The 17,045-nt window shown below is 31.8% G+C and overlaps 2 protein-coding genes across 3 annotated transcripts; both read right to left on the minus strand.

The window, feature by feature from the left end:
* Positions 1-578: 578 nt before the first annotated feature.
* LOC8285450 (ultraviolet-B receptor UVR8) lies at positions 579-4,627 on the minus strand. 2 transcript variants are annotated; one of them, XM_048376784.1, is made up of 7 exons: positions 4,315-4,627; positions 3,497-3,539; positions 3,075-3,358; positions 2,627-2,976; positions 2,107-2,508; positions 1,448-1,844; positions 579-1,115 (listed from the first exon to the last, which is right to left on the minus strand). In XM_048376784.1, the coding sequence occupies exons 3-7, from the start codon at positions 3,300-3,302 to the stop codon at positions 876-878; spliced, it is 1,617 nt and encodes a 538-aa protein (XP_048232741.1). In that variant the 5' UTR covers positions 3,303-3,358; positions 3,497-3,539; positions 4,315-4,627; the 3' UTR covers positions 579-875. The 2 variants fall into 2 exon arrangements, with proteins under 2 accessions (XP_048232741.1, XP_048232742.1); XM_048376785.1 differs by lacking the exon at positions 3,497-3,539.
* A 7,510-nt stretch (positions 4,628-12,137) lies between these two features.
* On the minus strand, positions 12,138-16,683 carry LOC8285449 (ALBINO3-like protein 1, chloroplastic). Its single transcript, XM_002514989.4, has 11 exons — positions 16,127-16,683; positions 15,916-16,026; positions 15,748-15,822; positions 15,513-15,573; positions 14,815-14,888; positions 14,610-14,714; positions 14,184-14,291; positions 13,478-13,581; positions 13,141-13,353; positions 12,785-13,061; positions 12,138-12,627 (listed from the first exon to the last, which is right to left on the minus strand). Exons 1-11 carry the CDS (start codon positions 16,484-16,486, stop codon positions 12,616-12,618), a joined length of 1,500 nt encoding a protein of 499 aa, XP_002515035.3. The 5' UTR covers positions 16,487-16,683; the 3' UTR covers positions 12,138-12,615.
* Positions 16,684-17,045: the final 362 nt, after the last annotated feature.

Below are 17,045 nucleotides of genomic sequence, written 5' to 3' on the forward strand. Positions count from 1 at the left end.
AGTCTAGTTTCAATGTGCTCGAGCAACTACCCTTCTACCAACATGTCCCCAGAATTTAGATTGCAAGACAGAGAGAGACAGACAGATAGAAAACACGTTGGCAATCGGCAAAATAACATTGCCATTCAGATATTCCATCCTTCTCAGGTGAGCCAAAATCCTGCCTGCATGGTAATGTACAAACCATCATAAAAAGATCCCCAAACTGATCTTTAATTTAAAAGCAACAAAACGCTTAGCAATCACAACAATAACAGTGAACTGAGAAAGAAATTGATGTAACAAAAGGTTGTTCAAGTTAGATTATGAGTTTTGACTTGGCAGTTTTCAGAACTACAAAGTTACAGGTTTGAAATATAATTTAGTTTTAAGGAATAGTTGAAATATACAAAGAGCAGCTCATGCTGTAAATTTATAAACCCCGTAAAAAGCAACCAAGATCATTTGTTTGTATACGCCCATTTCTTTAATGAATAAATGAATAAACAAATAAAAGCAAAACTGCAGGCAACCTCTTCTTGATGGCTTAATGAGGAAGCCCATGGCCCATTAAAAAGGTTGGGAAAGTCAGCATCTAATTGGATTAGGAATGCAAATCAGCATAAATAAGTTATTAATGAACCTTAACAAATGTATCAACTATTAACAACTTGAGTCTCAAGCTCCAACCTAAATATCCAAGTCATTTGGTGCTGCAGGTTAAGTGAGCTTGGACCTTTTACTACCTAAAAGCTTAAATCTTCACAAATGCTGTCTGTTCTTTTTCTTCTATGTACAAAATAAACATGGAATCTAAACACCAAATGCAGAGTGTAATCCTGATGCTGAGGAGTTAAAAAGGGGGTAAGAAATTGGAAGGTCAGCCATTTTAATGGCTAACTTAGGTCAATATCGACCCTTTCTGGGTTCCCTCTTTCAGTTTGGTTGTTCACAAGTTCTGTGCCCAGCTGCCCTTTGTCTCCGGCACCAAATGCATACAGTTTCCCACTGTCAGTGAGTGCAAATGTATGAGCATTCCAGTATATCGAATTTGTCAGGCTGATCTGCACCACTCGTTCGTTCACCTCCTTCAGTGAGGTTACAAGTTCTGGGCTCAAGACATTGGCATGCCTTCCCTGAGAAAGAAAACACAGATTTTTATCAGTTCCACATGTTGCTGTCACTATTATTAGTCTGCCAACAATGAACAAACCTTTCAGAATGGGGGACAAGTTATTCAGATCCGGAAACCAAACAGTTGGTGCTTATAATGTCAATAAAAACAAACATTACATTGAACGACTTGGTAATTTTCACAGATATTTCAGGAACTGAGTCGCTGATTTTGAAATTGCATTCAAGGGGGAAAAGTTATGTTACTACTTATTTAAGCCATGCATATTAAATTGAACATATTAATCACTTAATGAATAAAGAAAACAAGGACTTGTGGAGAAGAGAGCCAGACCTGTCCATCAGCATTAGCAGCAGCAGCAGCATTATGCCCTAGACTAGCAGATTCACCACAACCAAATGAGTATACATCACCCTCCTCAGAAACTACAAAGGTTGTGTAATCCCCTGTAGCAACATGAACAGCTTTAATGTTGCTCAATGCGTCCACTACCTTAGGAACTGACTCACACTCCTCATTCCCATGACCCAAGCACCCATAACGACCCCAACCCCACGTGCAAACCCGTCCATCACGCCCTACCACAGCAGCATGCCAAGCACCAGCTGCGACCACCATAGGCTGAAGGTTTAAAAGCTGAAATTGTTCAATTAGTCGAGGATACTTCTCATCAGTTCTTGACCCATGCCCCAGCTTCCCACCCAAGCCGCAACCAACAGAGTACACTGACCTGATATGCATAAAAAAGAAGAAGAACAGAACATAGCTTAGTAACTACATTCATTGGTATAAAATACTAAAATACTAATCATGTACATGAAGTCACAAAAGGAAGTTGCCATATGTAACCAATTAGAAAACTGTAATTGAGGATTTTACACTGTGTGACTGCCTTCGTCAATGCCTCATTACAACTGTAACCATCAGAACAAACTATTTTTTTATTGAACCTTTTCCCAATGTATCCTACAATGTTAGATTGAGTAACTCACATGCCACTGGGCTGACAAGCAAGAGCAAGAAGGTAACAGTATCCAGCTGCAATCTGTACCACTGGAATATTTTCAAGTGCACCTAACAAAGGGTGAGGTTCAACATCAGTTGGCTCAGTCTGATGACCAAGTTTGCCATCACTGCCCCAAGAAAATGTGTAAACCCTGCCTTCTCTAGACAATACAGCAGTGAAGAAATTTCCTATTGCAGCTTGCACAACAAATATGTTTTTCAAAGACTCAACGAGTTGTGGAGTTGTAACCAATTTAGTTCCTTGAACTCCATACTCAGCTTCGCCGAAGGAGTCCTTTCCAAAGGCATACACCTGTCCAGCATCACTAATTAGCATTGTCCTGCCAGGCCCAGCAGCTGCTTGGATAATTCGAATGCCTTGCAGGGATCTGCAACATAGTGAAGTTCCATTAACTTTCTCTAGACAAGTATCTCCCTTTGCTTTTTTTCTTTATTTTCCTGCATTGACAAAATCCGGTCTTAAGTAATGATCATAGAATTAGCAACCTGATTTGTCGAGGTCGCCATTCCTCTTCAGTATTTCCATGACCAAGTTGTCCTGAGCTATTAGAGCCAAAGGAATACACTACTCCCTTCGATGTCACAGCAATGCTATGACCAGGTCCAGCTATTGCCTGAGAATTCTCCCTCCTGCAACATGCTTCTCCAGCCAGTAAAAATCTCAGGACTAGTTTCCATGAGCCCCCACATCTTTGTTTCAGATCTCGACGTTCTTCAGAAGTCATTGGCTTAAAAATGGCTCTCTTTTGGCACATATCAAGAGCTGCAAGTTCTGAGATAGACAATTCATAGTCGGGGGCAAAGTTTGCAGGCTGTCTAAAGAAGGAACATGTTGCCTGCCATAATCACATTCAAAATCAAATCAGCAGCATTATCAATTCTAACGGTAACAACTAGTTTCGTGACAAAATATCTACAGCAAAAGGGCACTTGCCTCTAGTTTCGCAAGATCTTGAGGATCCAAATTACAAGTAGTGAGTACATGGAGAACAATTGATGGACTGGCAGCTAAGGGGAATTCTCCAGGACTGGATTCCCCGAAACAATGGCGTTGATTTCGTTGAAATGTGGATACAGGAGCAGCAACAATTGCAGTAATGGGCTGGTCAGTTGTTATGTTATGGTATTGTATACTTGAGGTTCCACTCGTTGTGGCATCCATGGGCACTGCTAAGTTATTGCAGTGCCCAAACTTGGCAGAGAAAATTGTCTAAGTTGCTGAATAGTTCATAGAGAAACAGATATCAAAATCACCAAATTAGTCTCTACAATGATCCAACGTAACACCTAAAGTCGAAAACTTTAATACTGTCACTAGTCTTAAATGGTGAATAAGATTTGGTCCAATTTATCTACCTTAAAAAATTATGCACTAATCAGCAAGCTTCAATTCTCAAACCTACAAGTACAAAACATCCCCATAAATATCTTTACATGGCAACAAGATAAAAGGTTGTTTAAAGGCATCAAATTAACATATTAAGCAAACTAATGAATAAGATCATCGAACAAAAGAACAAGCAAAAATGATAGAACCAAAAGAAGCAAAAAGTGTGACTCGATCATCCAAAATTTAAGCTTGGTTAGAACAAATTTAATATCCAATTGAATTGGAAAGAAATGGCAATAAATAGAAAACACCAAACAATTTAAAGGTGGAGAGCTCTAAGAAGAGAAAACTTTGAGGAGAAGAATACTATTCTTGAATGAAAGGATATTCCACACCTAAAAGAAACCCAGAAAGCAAAGAATTCCATAATCAAAAGAGAAACTTCTGTTCACGTAAACTCATTACAACACACAACCAAAATAAAGTCTTTTTGACCTGATGAAAAATGACCCCCATAAGCAAAAGAAATTATAAAACAATAAAAAAATCAGAACCCATATCAGACCAAGAAACAGAGGATGTGATTGATTATCAAAAACACTCCATACCAAAAAAAATGATGTTTTTAACGAACCCAGATAAAAAAGAACCAATAAGAGATATAATACAATTGACAAGTAGTACACTTGACCAAAAACAAAAGGCACAAAATAATTCATAACCCAAAAGGGCCAGTAGAAAAAAAATGGAAAACAGAACAGAAAACACATGGTTAAACAACTTGATCATCTGTACATTATGATCATTACAGATCGTGATATAGGAATTAAGAAAGGAAGATTACACATAATCAAGGTCCATGATTGATCAAAACCCATCTGCATCTGTCAATAATTGAAGAGAATTACAAGGTTTTTAGGCCAAAAACAGATCAAAATTGAACAACAGAGAGTTAGTATGTTTGTGATGATCAAAGATTGTTCTGTTTCTCTAAAAGATTGAGAATTTAGGCCAGATTAAAAGTGAGCAAAGAGAAAATGAAGGGAATTTTGATTTTCTTTTTTTCTTTTATTGTTTTGTTGAAGAAAAGAGTGAATATGTGAGAGAGAAAGAGAGAGGAGAGGTGTCTTTCTTGGCTTGCTTTATATCTATACGTTTTATAAAGGGATGAGGTGTCTGTCATAGCATAGCATAGATGGACGATGGTGAAAGAGAAAATTAATAATTTTGGAAGAAATATAATGATGCAATTTTGCACCTCAGTTTTCTTTCTTGCCCTCTCAAAACTCTGGTAACTTTGGCTTTACCATTTCCTGTGGTTCTACCATAACTTTGGCTTTTCCATCATTTTCTTGCTTACACCTCATTACTTCGTGATTCACTACACATACATTTATAGTAAAATTTTCTCTATTACTCATATTCTTCTACCAAACTGATTTTATTACTATGTATAAAAAATTAGATTGTTTTATAGTTTTGAGTAAATATTTTTTCGTTCTATAGATGCATGTGGTTATAAATCATGCTAAAAAATATATATTATTATTAAAGAAATTTTAATTTGTAAAAATTTAATTATTTTTACTTAAATCAGTCATTATTATCACGTTATATGTATTTAATAATATATTTTTAAAGTATAACAATTTGAAATACTGTTATTTACCGTAAAATTGATCTAATTAAATTAGTAACTTCTTAATCCGTAATTCGACGGTCAAATAGTGAAATTAAAAGTTTTTAAATTTTAAATACACATTATCAAATGTAGGCAACATGATAACAATAATCGAAGTAAAAATAGTTAAGTCCTTACAAATTAAATTTTTTTAATAATGAAATTTTTTTTATCCTGATTTATAATTACTTTTTTTTATTTAAAATAAAAATATATATTAAAAATTATAAAAGGATAATTTTTTTTATAATTATACTTGTATTTTAATATAGACAAATTTTTTTTTATTTATAATAATTATTATTATACAAGTGATTTAAAAGTAAAATATATACTGTTTTAATATTATTAATTAATAGATCATATTAATAACTAATTGTAGCAGATGAGAAAAGAAATAGATACTAATTTCAACAAACTGTTGTTTAGAAATGAGAAAAGAAACAAATATAATTTTGGAAATCTTTTTACTTTAAAAGGAAGATGTCCAAATTATTAAGTATATACAAATTTTAAGATGGGGTAATTAATTCTAAAGAATAAATTATTATATCAGTCACTTTATATAAATAACTTAAATTTACCTCAATCTTATAATATAATATATCATAAAACTTTTGCAATATAACAAAATTATTATTATATTTTCTTAAGTTGATACCTAAACAAATTATAGTTTGTTATAATATAAAATTTATTTTTACTTATGATCGGCTTAAATTGAAATTAAAACTTTTATAATCATGTAGAGATTGTTTCGATATAAAATATGATTTTAGGAAGATTTTCATAAATATGAAAGGTAATATATATTCTAAAATTTGAATTTATAAAATATCGACACCTTGCATCTCAATTTAATTTAATTTTTTGTAATAAATCATATTTTAGACAAAAAATAATGCTCGCACTCACCATAAAAAGCAATAAATTTTTATAAATATTAATAGATAAATATTATTATATTTAAAATTAAAATTTTATTAATTTTCACAAATGAAGATATGAATCAGATTTTTATTTTTTAATTGACTTCAAAAGTGTTACTCAAAATTTGACCAAGAAAATAGTAAGGAAATGCATAGATTTTACTACTACATCCCTTTTAACCATTGTAATAAAAGCTCTGACCATAAGAAAATGATCTGAATTGATAATTAGGAATAAAATTTGGATATTATTCAAACTAATATTTGGAGAGAAGATTAATCAATTAATTATTAATTTTCATTGTAAAATCGATGAGTCTGAAAGAACATCAATAAATAAGAAACTTCAAAATTAATTTATCCCATCTCATTAATTAATTAAATTTAACATAATTGATACTATATTATTAATTATTAATCAATTCATCTAATGTTTTTTTGCCCATTTAACATAAAATATTAGTGCAGATCTTAAGTCCACATTCTCTTTACAAAAGTTTTGATTAGCAATTTAAACTAAAAAGAAAAGTTGGAATAATTATTTTTGGTTGCAAATTCTTTTGGAATAACTGAAGTAAATGTAGTATTATTTAGTATATACTATAAGTGTATGATATATCTTATAAACTTATAATAGCTAATATTAATTTACTCTTAATAATTTATTAATAAAATTGATTATTAAATTATTAAAATACGATTTGTTTATTCGTTACGGGCTTTTGTCGAATTTCATAATTTAATTTATGGTATTTCATAACTATGAGATCCACCATTATTTAAATAATGGAAAGCTTCTCCCTTCGTTACAAAATCACAAATTTGAATGAATGAAAAGAAAGAAGAAAAAAGAAGAAGCCATTTCCATAAGAAGACTTCCAAATAGAGAGAGGTAAACGTGTGAAGAAAGGAGAAAATGGAATTGCAAGGCAGTGTTTGAAGTGTACAAATATAATTAAGAAGAAGGGAATATGGGACCATATTTACTTTGTTGTTGCTTCCTGCATACCTCTTGTTATTGGAAATTATTCATGTGAGTTGTGAGATGATATAATCTTTCCCTCTTTGTAGACCCAATCTGTAAGAACATGCCATCACAACTTAGGATACTTATTTCCTTGTCCCTAGCTCAACTCAGTACCACCTAATTCTTTAATCAACAAGACCCTTAATGGGAGTATAATTTGTAGGTATGTTAGGGCTGCAAATAAGCCGAGTTACGATCGAAGATCACCTTGATAAAATTTCATTTCGATTTATTTAATGAGACTCGTTTTAAGTAAATAAGTATAGTTCAAATTAGAAAAAAATCGACTTGTTAAACTCGTGAATCTATTTTTTATAAATTGGTGAACTGGCTCGTGAATTAAAATATTTTATTTACAATGATTACAAAAACACTTCCTTAAAGTTATAAAAAAGCATTAAAAAAAATACATTTTAATAAATGTTATAAATATTTTAGTAAATTTTATATTGTTAATAAAAATGATTATAAGTTGGCTTAGAAGCTTGTAAGTCCAAACTAATCAAAACTTGAACCGGCTCATTGGTTTTATTACACCTTTACCGAATCAATTAATTGTTATTGGCATTTAATATTCATCTCAAAATCCTCATAACTTTTCATTTAACATAATCAGAAAATGATTTCACATTCAATTTCATATTTTAGTGGATAATTGGCTTAATTACACTTTCTTTAAACCCTTCGATCTCCACCATTTAAATAGAATTTGAACCTCTTAAAACGAATAGAACATTTTACAAAAAGGGTTACTAATTAATTATTTGGAGATGTATATTTACATTATATTGGCATCATAAATAAAGGGTAATTATTTAGTCAACCTTGTCAGGGATGCCAATTTTGAAATCATGTGAAACCCTATGGTATGATGGTGTGATGATTGATTAAGAAAACGAAAATGACATATTCAATCTCAAGATTAATTGTCTTAAGTAGAGTGATTAGAGCCAATTGCCCTGCTCAGAGAAATTGAGTGTCTCTTTTCCACAAAGTTGCTTCCTTTTGCTATCAAGAAAGATGAGAAATTGGTGTAAAACTACATGCAGGTGAAGTTAAATGCTGCACAGAAACCCAATTAATAAGGTTCGTTCGTATGCAAATGGCGAATATTTTTTAAAAGTTTAATTATTATCTAAATTCTAAATTTTATATTTTTAAATAATTTTATTTAATTATTTTAAGATTTTAAAATAAATAACCGTATTTTTAAAACACTTTTTGATGACAATTTTTAGAATTTTTTAGTAAAAAAAAAATGTGGCAAGTCAATGCTGCTTACTAACATAAAAATTTAATGTCAATAAAAAATTTATTGTATTCAGATATGAAATGTGTCAAAAAGATGGACATGTATAAGACTTTTAACATTCATATTGTTAAGTATAGAATAAATTTTTTTTTACTGACTTATAATTATTATTTTTTAATAAATACAGTCGACTTTTTATATCATTTTTCTTAATGTGAAATTTTTAAAATTGTCATCAAAAAGTGTTTTTGAAAATAAAAATAAATTATAAACATAGGTTTTTATTTTAAAAAGTGTAAAATTTATGATTTAATTGGTAATTAAACCTATTTTTTAATCTTGATATGAGATCTGAACTCAGTCGAATTTTATTGATGAAAAAAATAAATAAACTGTATGTTTTGTTAGATTGTATTTTACTATAATAAGAGGTTGAGAAAAAAAAAAAGAAAACATAGATTTAATATTAAAATTAAAGAAGGGTATGCCCTTCAAATTCACCATCTTTCTTTAGACCTACTTTTAGATGCATCAAATAAATTTATTAAACTTCCACTCAAGTTTGTTCCAAATGATCTTTGAAAATGTGTTCCTTCCCACTAAAATTTGACATGCATTAAAAAGTAAAGAAAGGAAGGACAAAAGATTAGAAGTTGGGTGTGAATTTGTTATCAATCTGCCATAAATTAATGGAACAAATGCATCTCTCAATAGCTGGCATGTGTTTTAGGGGGCAAATTATGGAACAAACCTTTCATTGTGTGACCCTCTTTGAAGGACATCATGCCTAAAAAGAGAAGAAAATTGCTTCTAATTAGAATCCATTCTTAACCCAAATACCAAATTTCATCATGCAATGAAGGGTAATTATTATTATTATTTTTCTCCTTGTGAATGACCCTTTGTTTATAACTGGGCTTTCTTACCAAAATTGGAAGTAGAAAAACAACAATTGGATCAAATTTCTTCAAATCTTTTTTTCTTTTGGCTCCATAAGTCTTCTAAATAAGATAACTAATACATGAGTTTGGATGAGAGAACTTATCAAAAAAAAAAATGAGAGTGCTTATCATCTGAATATTTTTATAATGAGAGTAGTTGGGAAATTACTCATTTTGGGCATTCTAGCTAACTTATTGTCATCCTGAAGCTACTCAAGTTGTTTTATATTTATATAAGAGAAAAATAAGCTTCATTTTGTAAAAGAAGATGATTAAAATAAAAGTAAGAACTGCCAGATACATGTTGATTGTCTACTGATACAATTAATATTATATTAGTTTTAATTTATGTTTGGAACATTGAAACAATAATGAAGGGTGGGTTATGGAGTTATGGACTACCTTATGCCTCCATATGAAAAGTTTGTATTTTATTTCATATATATTTGTGCAACTCCAGTAAAGGGAACTCACTCTTCCCCCACTTAACACTTTTTTTTATGTTAATCAACCAATGCCTACATCAGCAACAGTAATTTGGAAGCTGCCCAAATAAGAAGAATAATGTATTTATATTTAATTTTTTTTTGAATTACGACCGAAAATAAAATTAAAATTAAAATCTAATTCAATTGAGATATGTATCTACTATCAGATTAGATTTACGGCTACAACTATGTATTAATTAGTTATGTAACAAAGTTTTGTTCGATCACTTTCTTGAATGCTATGAAGAAAACCATATTTTTGTTTTTTCTTAAGTACTATTTAATTAGTACTTTTGTACTAATTAATATATAATGTTATTTTATTTATTATAATCTCTTAAAAATTTATTTTACTAAATTTTAAAAATATTAATCAATATTGTATTACCGCATCAGATATTACAGTAAATTAGTATAAAATGATTAAATTAAATAGCATTACTCTTTTCTTATTATTCTGGCTTCACAATAGTCATTGAATTTGATTTCATACGTACGACTTGCTTGCTAGCTTCTTCTTTTTTTATTGATTTTCTATTTAAGAGTCACTATTTTATTCTATTTTTATTTATGTTTACCATTTAGGAAAGATATTAATATCAAAACCAATGAGGATCTAAGGGCTAGGTTATGATTTTAAGAAAATTTAATTTCATATTAAAACTAACAAATGCTGTGATTCTAAACAAATTATATGTATGGTATGAGATAATAAAAGAATATATAATAAAGCCATTAAATTAATTATTTTATACTAATTAATATAGAAGTAAACCAAACAGACAACTTAGTCCGCAATCGAGTAATTGGTCCATCATATGTTAAGGGATTCTTACTCCATGGTTTTATGACATCCTTGGTTGCATCACTCCGATTATTTACTTTTAATGAATTCATATATATATATGTTTTGACCTTTAATTTAAACATGTTAGAAGTGCATTTAAAATTATATTAGACCTACTTTCAAAGCACTGGCTACCAAAAAAATTTGAAATTAGATAAATTGTACCACTTTAAGATCCCACTGATCCTTAGTTTAATCAAAGTACAAATATCAAAAAGAAATCCACCAAGATGATAAGAATGAATAGTTTTCCCCTTGGATTCCATTCTCTTTTAACAAACCATAGCTCAGATAAGGCCATGATCAATTTGTCAATTTTCAAGTGCTGCCTTATCATTATGCCATTTTTTTTTTTTTAACCAAGAAAAGAAAAACTTTGACTTTCTCCCAATATGCTTACTCCTGTCAATGCATTTATAATTCTTTAGTTACTATAACTTGTGTTTACATTCTATTGAACTCTTTTTACATGTGAGAAAGTTAGTAGATACAGGAGTTGTTTTCATGGATTACACTTCCAAAGGCAGACCACCATAATGATTTTTCATAAAATGATTTGATAGCAAATTAACCAAGTAGAAGGCTTGCACAATAATACTTAATCAAGCATTCATGTGTTCCAGCAATTGGAGATCAAAAGGACACTTCAAATCTTAATTCACAATCTTTTGTAAATTTGGTGTCTGCCTCTGTCCCATTATTGGGGACAAGGCACCTTGCTGTCACCAATTTGTTAAAAGAAAAGAAGAAGAAGCACAAGTTGATTATTTTATAATTTATTAGAGGTTAACTGATATTACAAGTAAATTTTCATGCATAATATTTGTTTAATTCAATTAAATTTTCTTTTTTAATTTGTTAGAAATTCAAACTCGAGACTTTCCTAATTCTCAGATGGATGATGAAAAGAAGACTCAGACCTGAAAATTTCTCAATTTTCACAAATAGAACTATCAATTAGACCACCATTTGATTGGCCAACAAAAGTGCAGAAATATGGCGTAATATTATTTGTTTTATTCAAAAAAGAAATAAAGGAAAGGAAGAAAGGCAAGCATATAGGACTGAAGAAGCGAAGTCATTTGGTGGATTGAGAAATGCAAGAAAAAGCAAAGAAGCAAGCAATCATGTAGGTGCATGGTCAAGAATGCAGGCAGTGATCAAATGGGACGTGCTACAATTTGGGTCAACCTGCTCAAAGATGAGCACTAATAAATAATAATGGTTCCATTTTTGGCTTAGATGATCATTTGTCATCTAAGCATATATACATATATATATATTATAATCATTTTCTTGGCCAGAGAAATATCATAGGTAGAAAATTATTTTACCGAGTCTGCCCACATTCTATTAATTAATTCAGCATGCTGTTTTAAAATATGCGTAAGATGAGTTACAACGTGTACGGCAAGACATTCCAAGCATGTTCATCTGAGAGCCTCTCTTATTTCTATCATTCACAGAGAAGAGAGATACACTTGGAAAAGCTTACAATAATATTTGGACAACTACAGCTGGATTACGAGTTCACTCGTCAACTGTATATTATAATTATTGAGTTTCTGTACTACAAAATAGAAATGCAAGGAGTAATATTTTAGACATTTCCTCGCTCATAATTTAATAATTCTTCGCTTTTTGCTTTGAAGGAAATGGAGACTTCTATTTTATGATTCTACAGTGAACCTAAAAGAATATATAACAGCTCTTAGCACATACCACTGAGGACCCCCACCCTCAAAACTTCTCATTGATCTAAAGATTCCACCACCATACTGGCCATTGTGAAGCATCGAATATCCCGCACCAGGCATGTAAGTGAAGGTTCTTTGCTCTTGTTCACCTTTCGGGATAGAACAATACCAGAGCTGGCTCTCCGCGTTCAACATAACAGGTAACAATCATTCCTGTCAGTCTTTGTTATATGTGCAATTTCTCATAGAAACACCCCATGGATATTCGAGAAGAAATTTCCAGCTAGTTCACTTTCTGCCGAGTCAATCAACAAAGAATATTGGCCATTAGATATACATAAACCAAGAGTGAAAGCTAAGGTCCGGAATGCACAGTGGAGTAATAAAGCATTTATGATGAAAAGGCTCGTCAAATAATGAAGGATATGCCTATTCTAGAGCTATATTTGTACCTTCTGTTTATTTTCATCGGACTGTTGTTCAACCCTCCCAGAGGACTCGGAATTGGAAATTTCACCATTTATAATAACTCCAGCAGCAGAGGAATCGTGTGCAAACTTGTCATCAACCACATCAGCACCAGACATGCTAACCCCATTCTCCCTCTCAGATGCATGTAGACTACCATTTGCTGTTTGACTACTTATTGCAGCCGCCTCTTCAGCTTTCCTCTTCTCTTCTTCTCTTTGTTGTTTTCTTTTGGCCTCTTGCTCCTTTAGCTGTTTAAATCTGAATGAATGGACAGATTTAGACCATAAAAAACCATAATCGGCGAACAATATAGCAAATTGGTGAGGAAGTGAAGAACCTTTCCCCAGGACGTAATCCTTCTGGAGTCAGTTTCTCAACTTGTATAGCCTTAGCTTTTGTTGAATCTAATTCAGAGACAGACTTCTGAACCTGAAGTTGGTCTACAGACTTCTGAACCCGGAGATGATCTTCTTGGCTAACAGGATTTTTTGCACCCCCTAACTTCTGAAGCCATACTTGTTGTGCTGTACTCAATATGTTATTTGTTAACCTGCAAGATGTTATAGAAGTTCCAGAAAAACACTGGAAGAAATAATGTAGGAAACAGTTTCTCTTGTATGTCTCAAAGAATATGCTGCAATGCTCTTAGAATAGCAAGCCTCTTATCTGCTTACCAATAAAGACTTAGACCAGAGGGAACTGAAAGAGCAAAATAACCAATCATTAATGGAAGGAGCTGTGTTATAGCTTGAGAACTCTTCATGTTTGGGTCATTATTCTGCAAGTGAAGAAATGTGTTTAAAGATGAACAAGTAATGGATTCTAGCACATCATAAAAGCTAACTATTACACTACCATCCAATATAGTTGAGGAAAACAAGAAAAAAAAAAAAGATGTCAGAATTAGACATAAGACATGTCACGGGCCTCCTAAGGCTTTAGTATATTTCCCAAGTTTCTCAGTACATGCAAAGGAAATAAAGCAATCAACACCCAATGCCTTGATATTTACAATGTTCATTTTCCATGTCTATGTTGACACCACTATCTTGGATTTAATATTGAGAAGGAGAAAGAAAGAAAATGACAAACAAATAACTCGTCATATGCTCTTATCTCATAGGGATTTTTCTCTTTCTATTATAGTGCTACTGTTAATAGATTGCAGAGCCCAATATAATAACATCAATTCAGAGTCACAGAAGAGAAAGTTGATAATTGAAGTATTTGTCATGTCATTAACCACTGCAATATAATTGTTGTCTATGAACTTGACATGCAAGGAAGTTCTAAATTGCTAAGAAGGTGAGAATTCATAGTCTTAGTAAGACAAGATGCATAGCCATAAATCTAGAATCAAACGAGTTGGAAGTTACTGACCTGTGATGATTGCATAATTTGGACAGAAATATACTGTGAGACAACCAGCAGCACAGGCAAGACAAGGTATGCGAAGGTATCATACCATCCAAGTGGTGGATGTCCATCCTGATAAGAACAATCAAGAATCAGTTCTATATCTCCAGGAAAAGAACATCATTAAACAAAAATTTTAAGAGAGAGAAACACAACTAGAGATATCTAAGGTAAAAGAACAGCAAATAGGAACAAAAAAATACACGCCGACTGTTTTACTAAATTAAGATATACATTCTTAGTTAAGAGACTCACATAAACACCGGTTCAGCTTCTTCCTAATAAACGTAGCGCAAAACAATGCTTGCATAGAGTATGATGACCACATATTCTTGAGAGATTTAGATATCTCCCGTAAACAATGTTCAAAATTTTAAACAAGTAACTTACAACAAATGGGAAAAGCCACGAGATGCCACTGCCATTTTGACGGGCAGCAACTGTAGTTGGACCAGCAAGGGAGGGTATCCAAAAGAAGCCTTCAGTGAGAAGCCCCTTGTATCAGAAATAAAGACTCATTTAGAAGAAATAAATAAGTAAAAATTCATAAAGCTAAAAGAAATAAAGATAAAGAAATGCAAAAAGAGAATGCTACCTCATCTGCTACATTGGAAAGGGCTCTATATAATCCAATCCATACAGGTATTGTAGCAAGAGTGGGCAGGCACCCTATTGACAACAGTAAAAAATATGAAAGAGATTGGCAATAGTAAAGGATCACATGAAGAGATAAAGAAAATTCCTCTTCACAAACCATTCAGTAACTAGACAGTTACAGAAAAAAGTGTCGTCAATGAATAGATAAAAGCATTAACCCTTTCCCTTAAGACTCGCGATTTAGAATAGTAAAGGATCACGTGAAGAGGTAAAGAGAACTTCTCTTCACAGTAAAAGAAAAATGTTGTTCAATGAATGGATAAAAGAATTAACCCTTTCCCTTAAGACTCATGATGGTCTCCTGTAAATGCCAATAAAACATTTTACATAATGCCTAAGATTAATCCTTTAGACATAGCAAAGTCTCAATCATCAACAACTTGAACAATTTTTAAAGCAGATACTTTTACACGGAAAGTTACCCAACTTTACAAAGAAGAGGGTCAAAACAGATACCAATATCATTGGTTTATGAATGCTAAATGTGTTTAGCAAGAAACCGTTATCTTTAATCACATCAATGTTCATTGACGAAGAAACTCGATTCTCCTCAGCAAAAGCATAAGAGAAGTCTCCGGAATTCACAATTATCCAGAGTTTATATCAAATGTAAGAATAAGTATACCATAGAAGTACCTGCAAATGGATTTATGCCAGCTAATTTATATAACCGGGCTGTCTCCAGTTGAATTTTCTCCTGTCAGTAAATCAAAGTATTGAACTTGGTCAGTGAAATGGAACAAACTCAAAAGCTAGAACTGCTATTGATTTTGTATCGGCACTACCTAACACAATTGTGACTTACATTTTCCAAACAATAGTATTAATCTAAACTTATTCAAAATTAAACAAAAAAGAAACAAACATACACCTGATTTCCAGCATATTGTTGTTGAATGGCCTTTATCTGAGGCTGCAGCGATCGCATTGCCATAGCAGATTCTACCTGTTCAAAAACAAAAATTACAAAAAGACATATACCAATCTTTTTTATTTATTGAAAAAAAAAAAAGAACTTGAATATTAGCAGAACACGAACCTGCTTCTTAGTCAAAGGAAAAGTGGCAGCTTTAACAAGAACAGTTAACAATATAATAGCAAACCCATAAGCATAAGGAACGTGCAAACCAGACAACCCATTTTGCAAAACCTGAAATGGAATTAAAATAATACAAACCCTATTAACTAAATAATCATTAAGCAACAAAGAGTATACAAATTAAGTTAAAAAGAACAAAAATAGATGATACCTTTAAAACGGTCTCCATATAAGAGGTAATACCAGAGAGCCAATCATTATTGTTGGTTTGTTTGGTTGTAGTGTTAACAGTATCAGAACTAGAAACAGCAGCATCAGCAATCGTGTAAAGAAGACTCTCAGCTTTAGTAAACAAATCTTTGATTAACCCTTCATCTGGGTCAGGAAACAAACCGGGTTTGAACCCATAACGAGCAACGAAAACCGACCCACGAAGAAATGGTTTGTGGGTAGTTGAAAAGGAACCAAATTGAGGTCTGAGGAGTGGGTTGAAAGCGGTGGTTTTAATTTGGTTATGGAAAGGGGAGAGCACGAGGTTTGGTAATGAAGAAGACAAAGAAACAACCACCATTTGATTTTTCTTAGTTCGGAAAAAAGAAAAACCCTAGATTTTAAGGTTAATTATGTTATGAGTTAAAGAGGGTTGTTTCACTGTTCATCAGTATCTATCTATATGTCTGGTTTTTATAGTGTTGGTTCTAAATTGTTAGCGAAAAAAGGAAAGGAAAAGGTGGGTTCTTTCTTCTTTTTCCCACTTTTTAGATAGTTTGGGAGCTGCAGATATACTTCAAATATCTAGTTTTTCTTAAAAAAAATAGTTCTCACGTGGCCATTTGAGCATCTCATATCCAATCTTTTTATGTCATTTATTAATAATTTAGGATTATTATCAACTTAAAATTCTCAGAAAAATATTAAGATTCATCGTGTGGTTGATGCCTGCAAATTTTAGACAATCAGTATCATTTTGTTCGTTTGTTTTGTTATATTTGTCAAAGAATATCCCTAATGTTATTATACATGACAGTTTAAATTCTTTAATCAGGTACAGATATTAATTTTCTTTTATAATATCAGAATAACAACCAATATAATGCTCTATATTATATAATTACAATTACTTAAGTAGA

Source organism: Ricinus communis, chromosome 7 (assembly GCF_019578655.1).
Source record: "Ricinus communis isolate WT05 ecotype wild-type chromosome 7, ASM1957865v1, whole genome shotgun sequence".
NCBI classification, from domain to species: Eukaryota; Viridiplantae; Streptophyta; class Magnoliopsida; order Malpighiales; family Euphorbiaceae; genus Ricinus; species Ricinus communis.

What these genes read in the sequence shown, in the direction of transcription:
- LOC8285450 (XM_048376785.1), bottom strand. Translation starts at nt 3,302, where the DNA reads ATGGATGCCACAACGAGTGGAACCTCAAGTATACAATACCATAACATA. An exon ending in TGGCGACCTCGACAAATCAG is followed by an intron (nt 2,509 to 2,626) that starts GTTGCTAATTCT and finishes ACTATGTTGCAG; the next exon opens with ATCCCTGCAAGGCATTCGAA. An exon ending in CTGCTAATGCTGATGGACAG is followed by an intron (nt 1,116 to 1,447) that starts GTCTGGCTCTCT and finishes TTTCTTTCTCAG; the next exon opens with GGAAGGCATGCCAATGTCTT.
- LOC8285449 (XM_002514989.4), bottom strand. Translation starts at nt 16,486, where the DNA reads ATGGTGGTTGTTTCTTTGTCTTCTTCATTACCAAACCTCGTGCTCTCC. An exon ending in ATATGGAGACCGTTTTAAAG is followed by an intron (nt 16,027 to 16,126) that starts GTATCATCTATT and finishes ATTCCATTTCAG; the next exon opens with GTTTTGCAAAATGGGTTGTC. An exon ending in TTCCTTTGACTAAGAAGCAG is followed by an intron (nt 15,823 to 15,915) that starts GTTCGTGTTCTG and finishes GTTTTTGAACAG; the next exon opens with GTAGAATCTGCTATGGCAAT.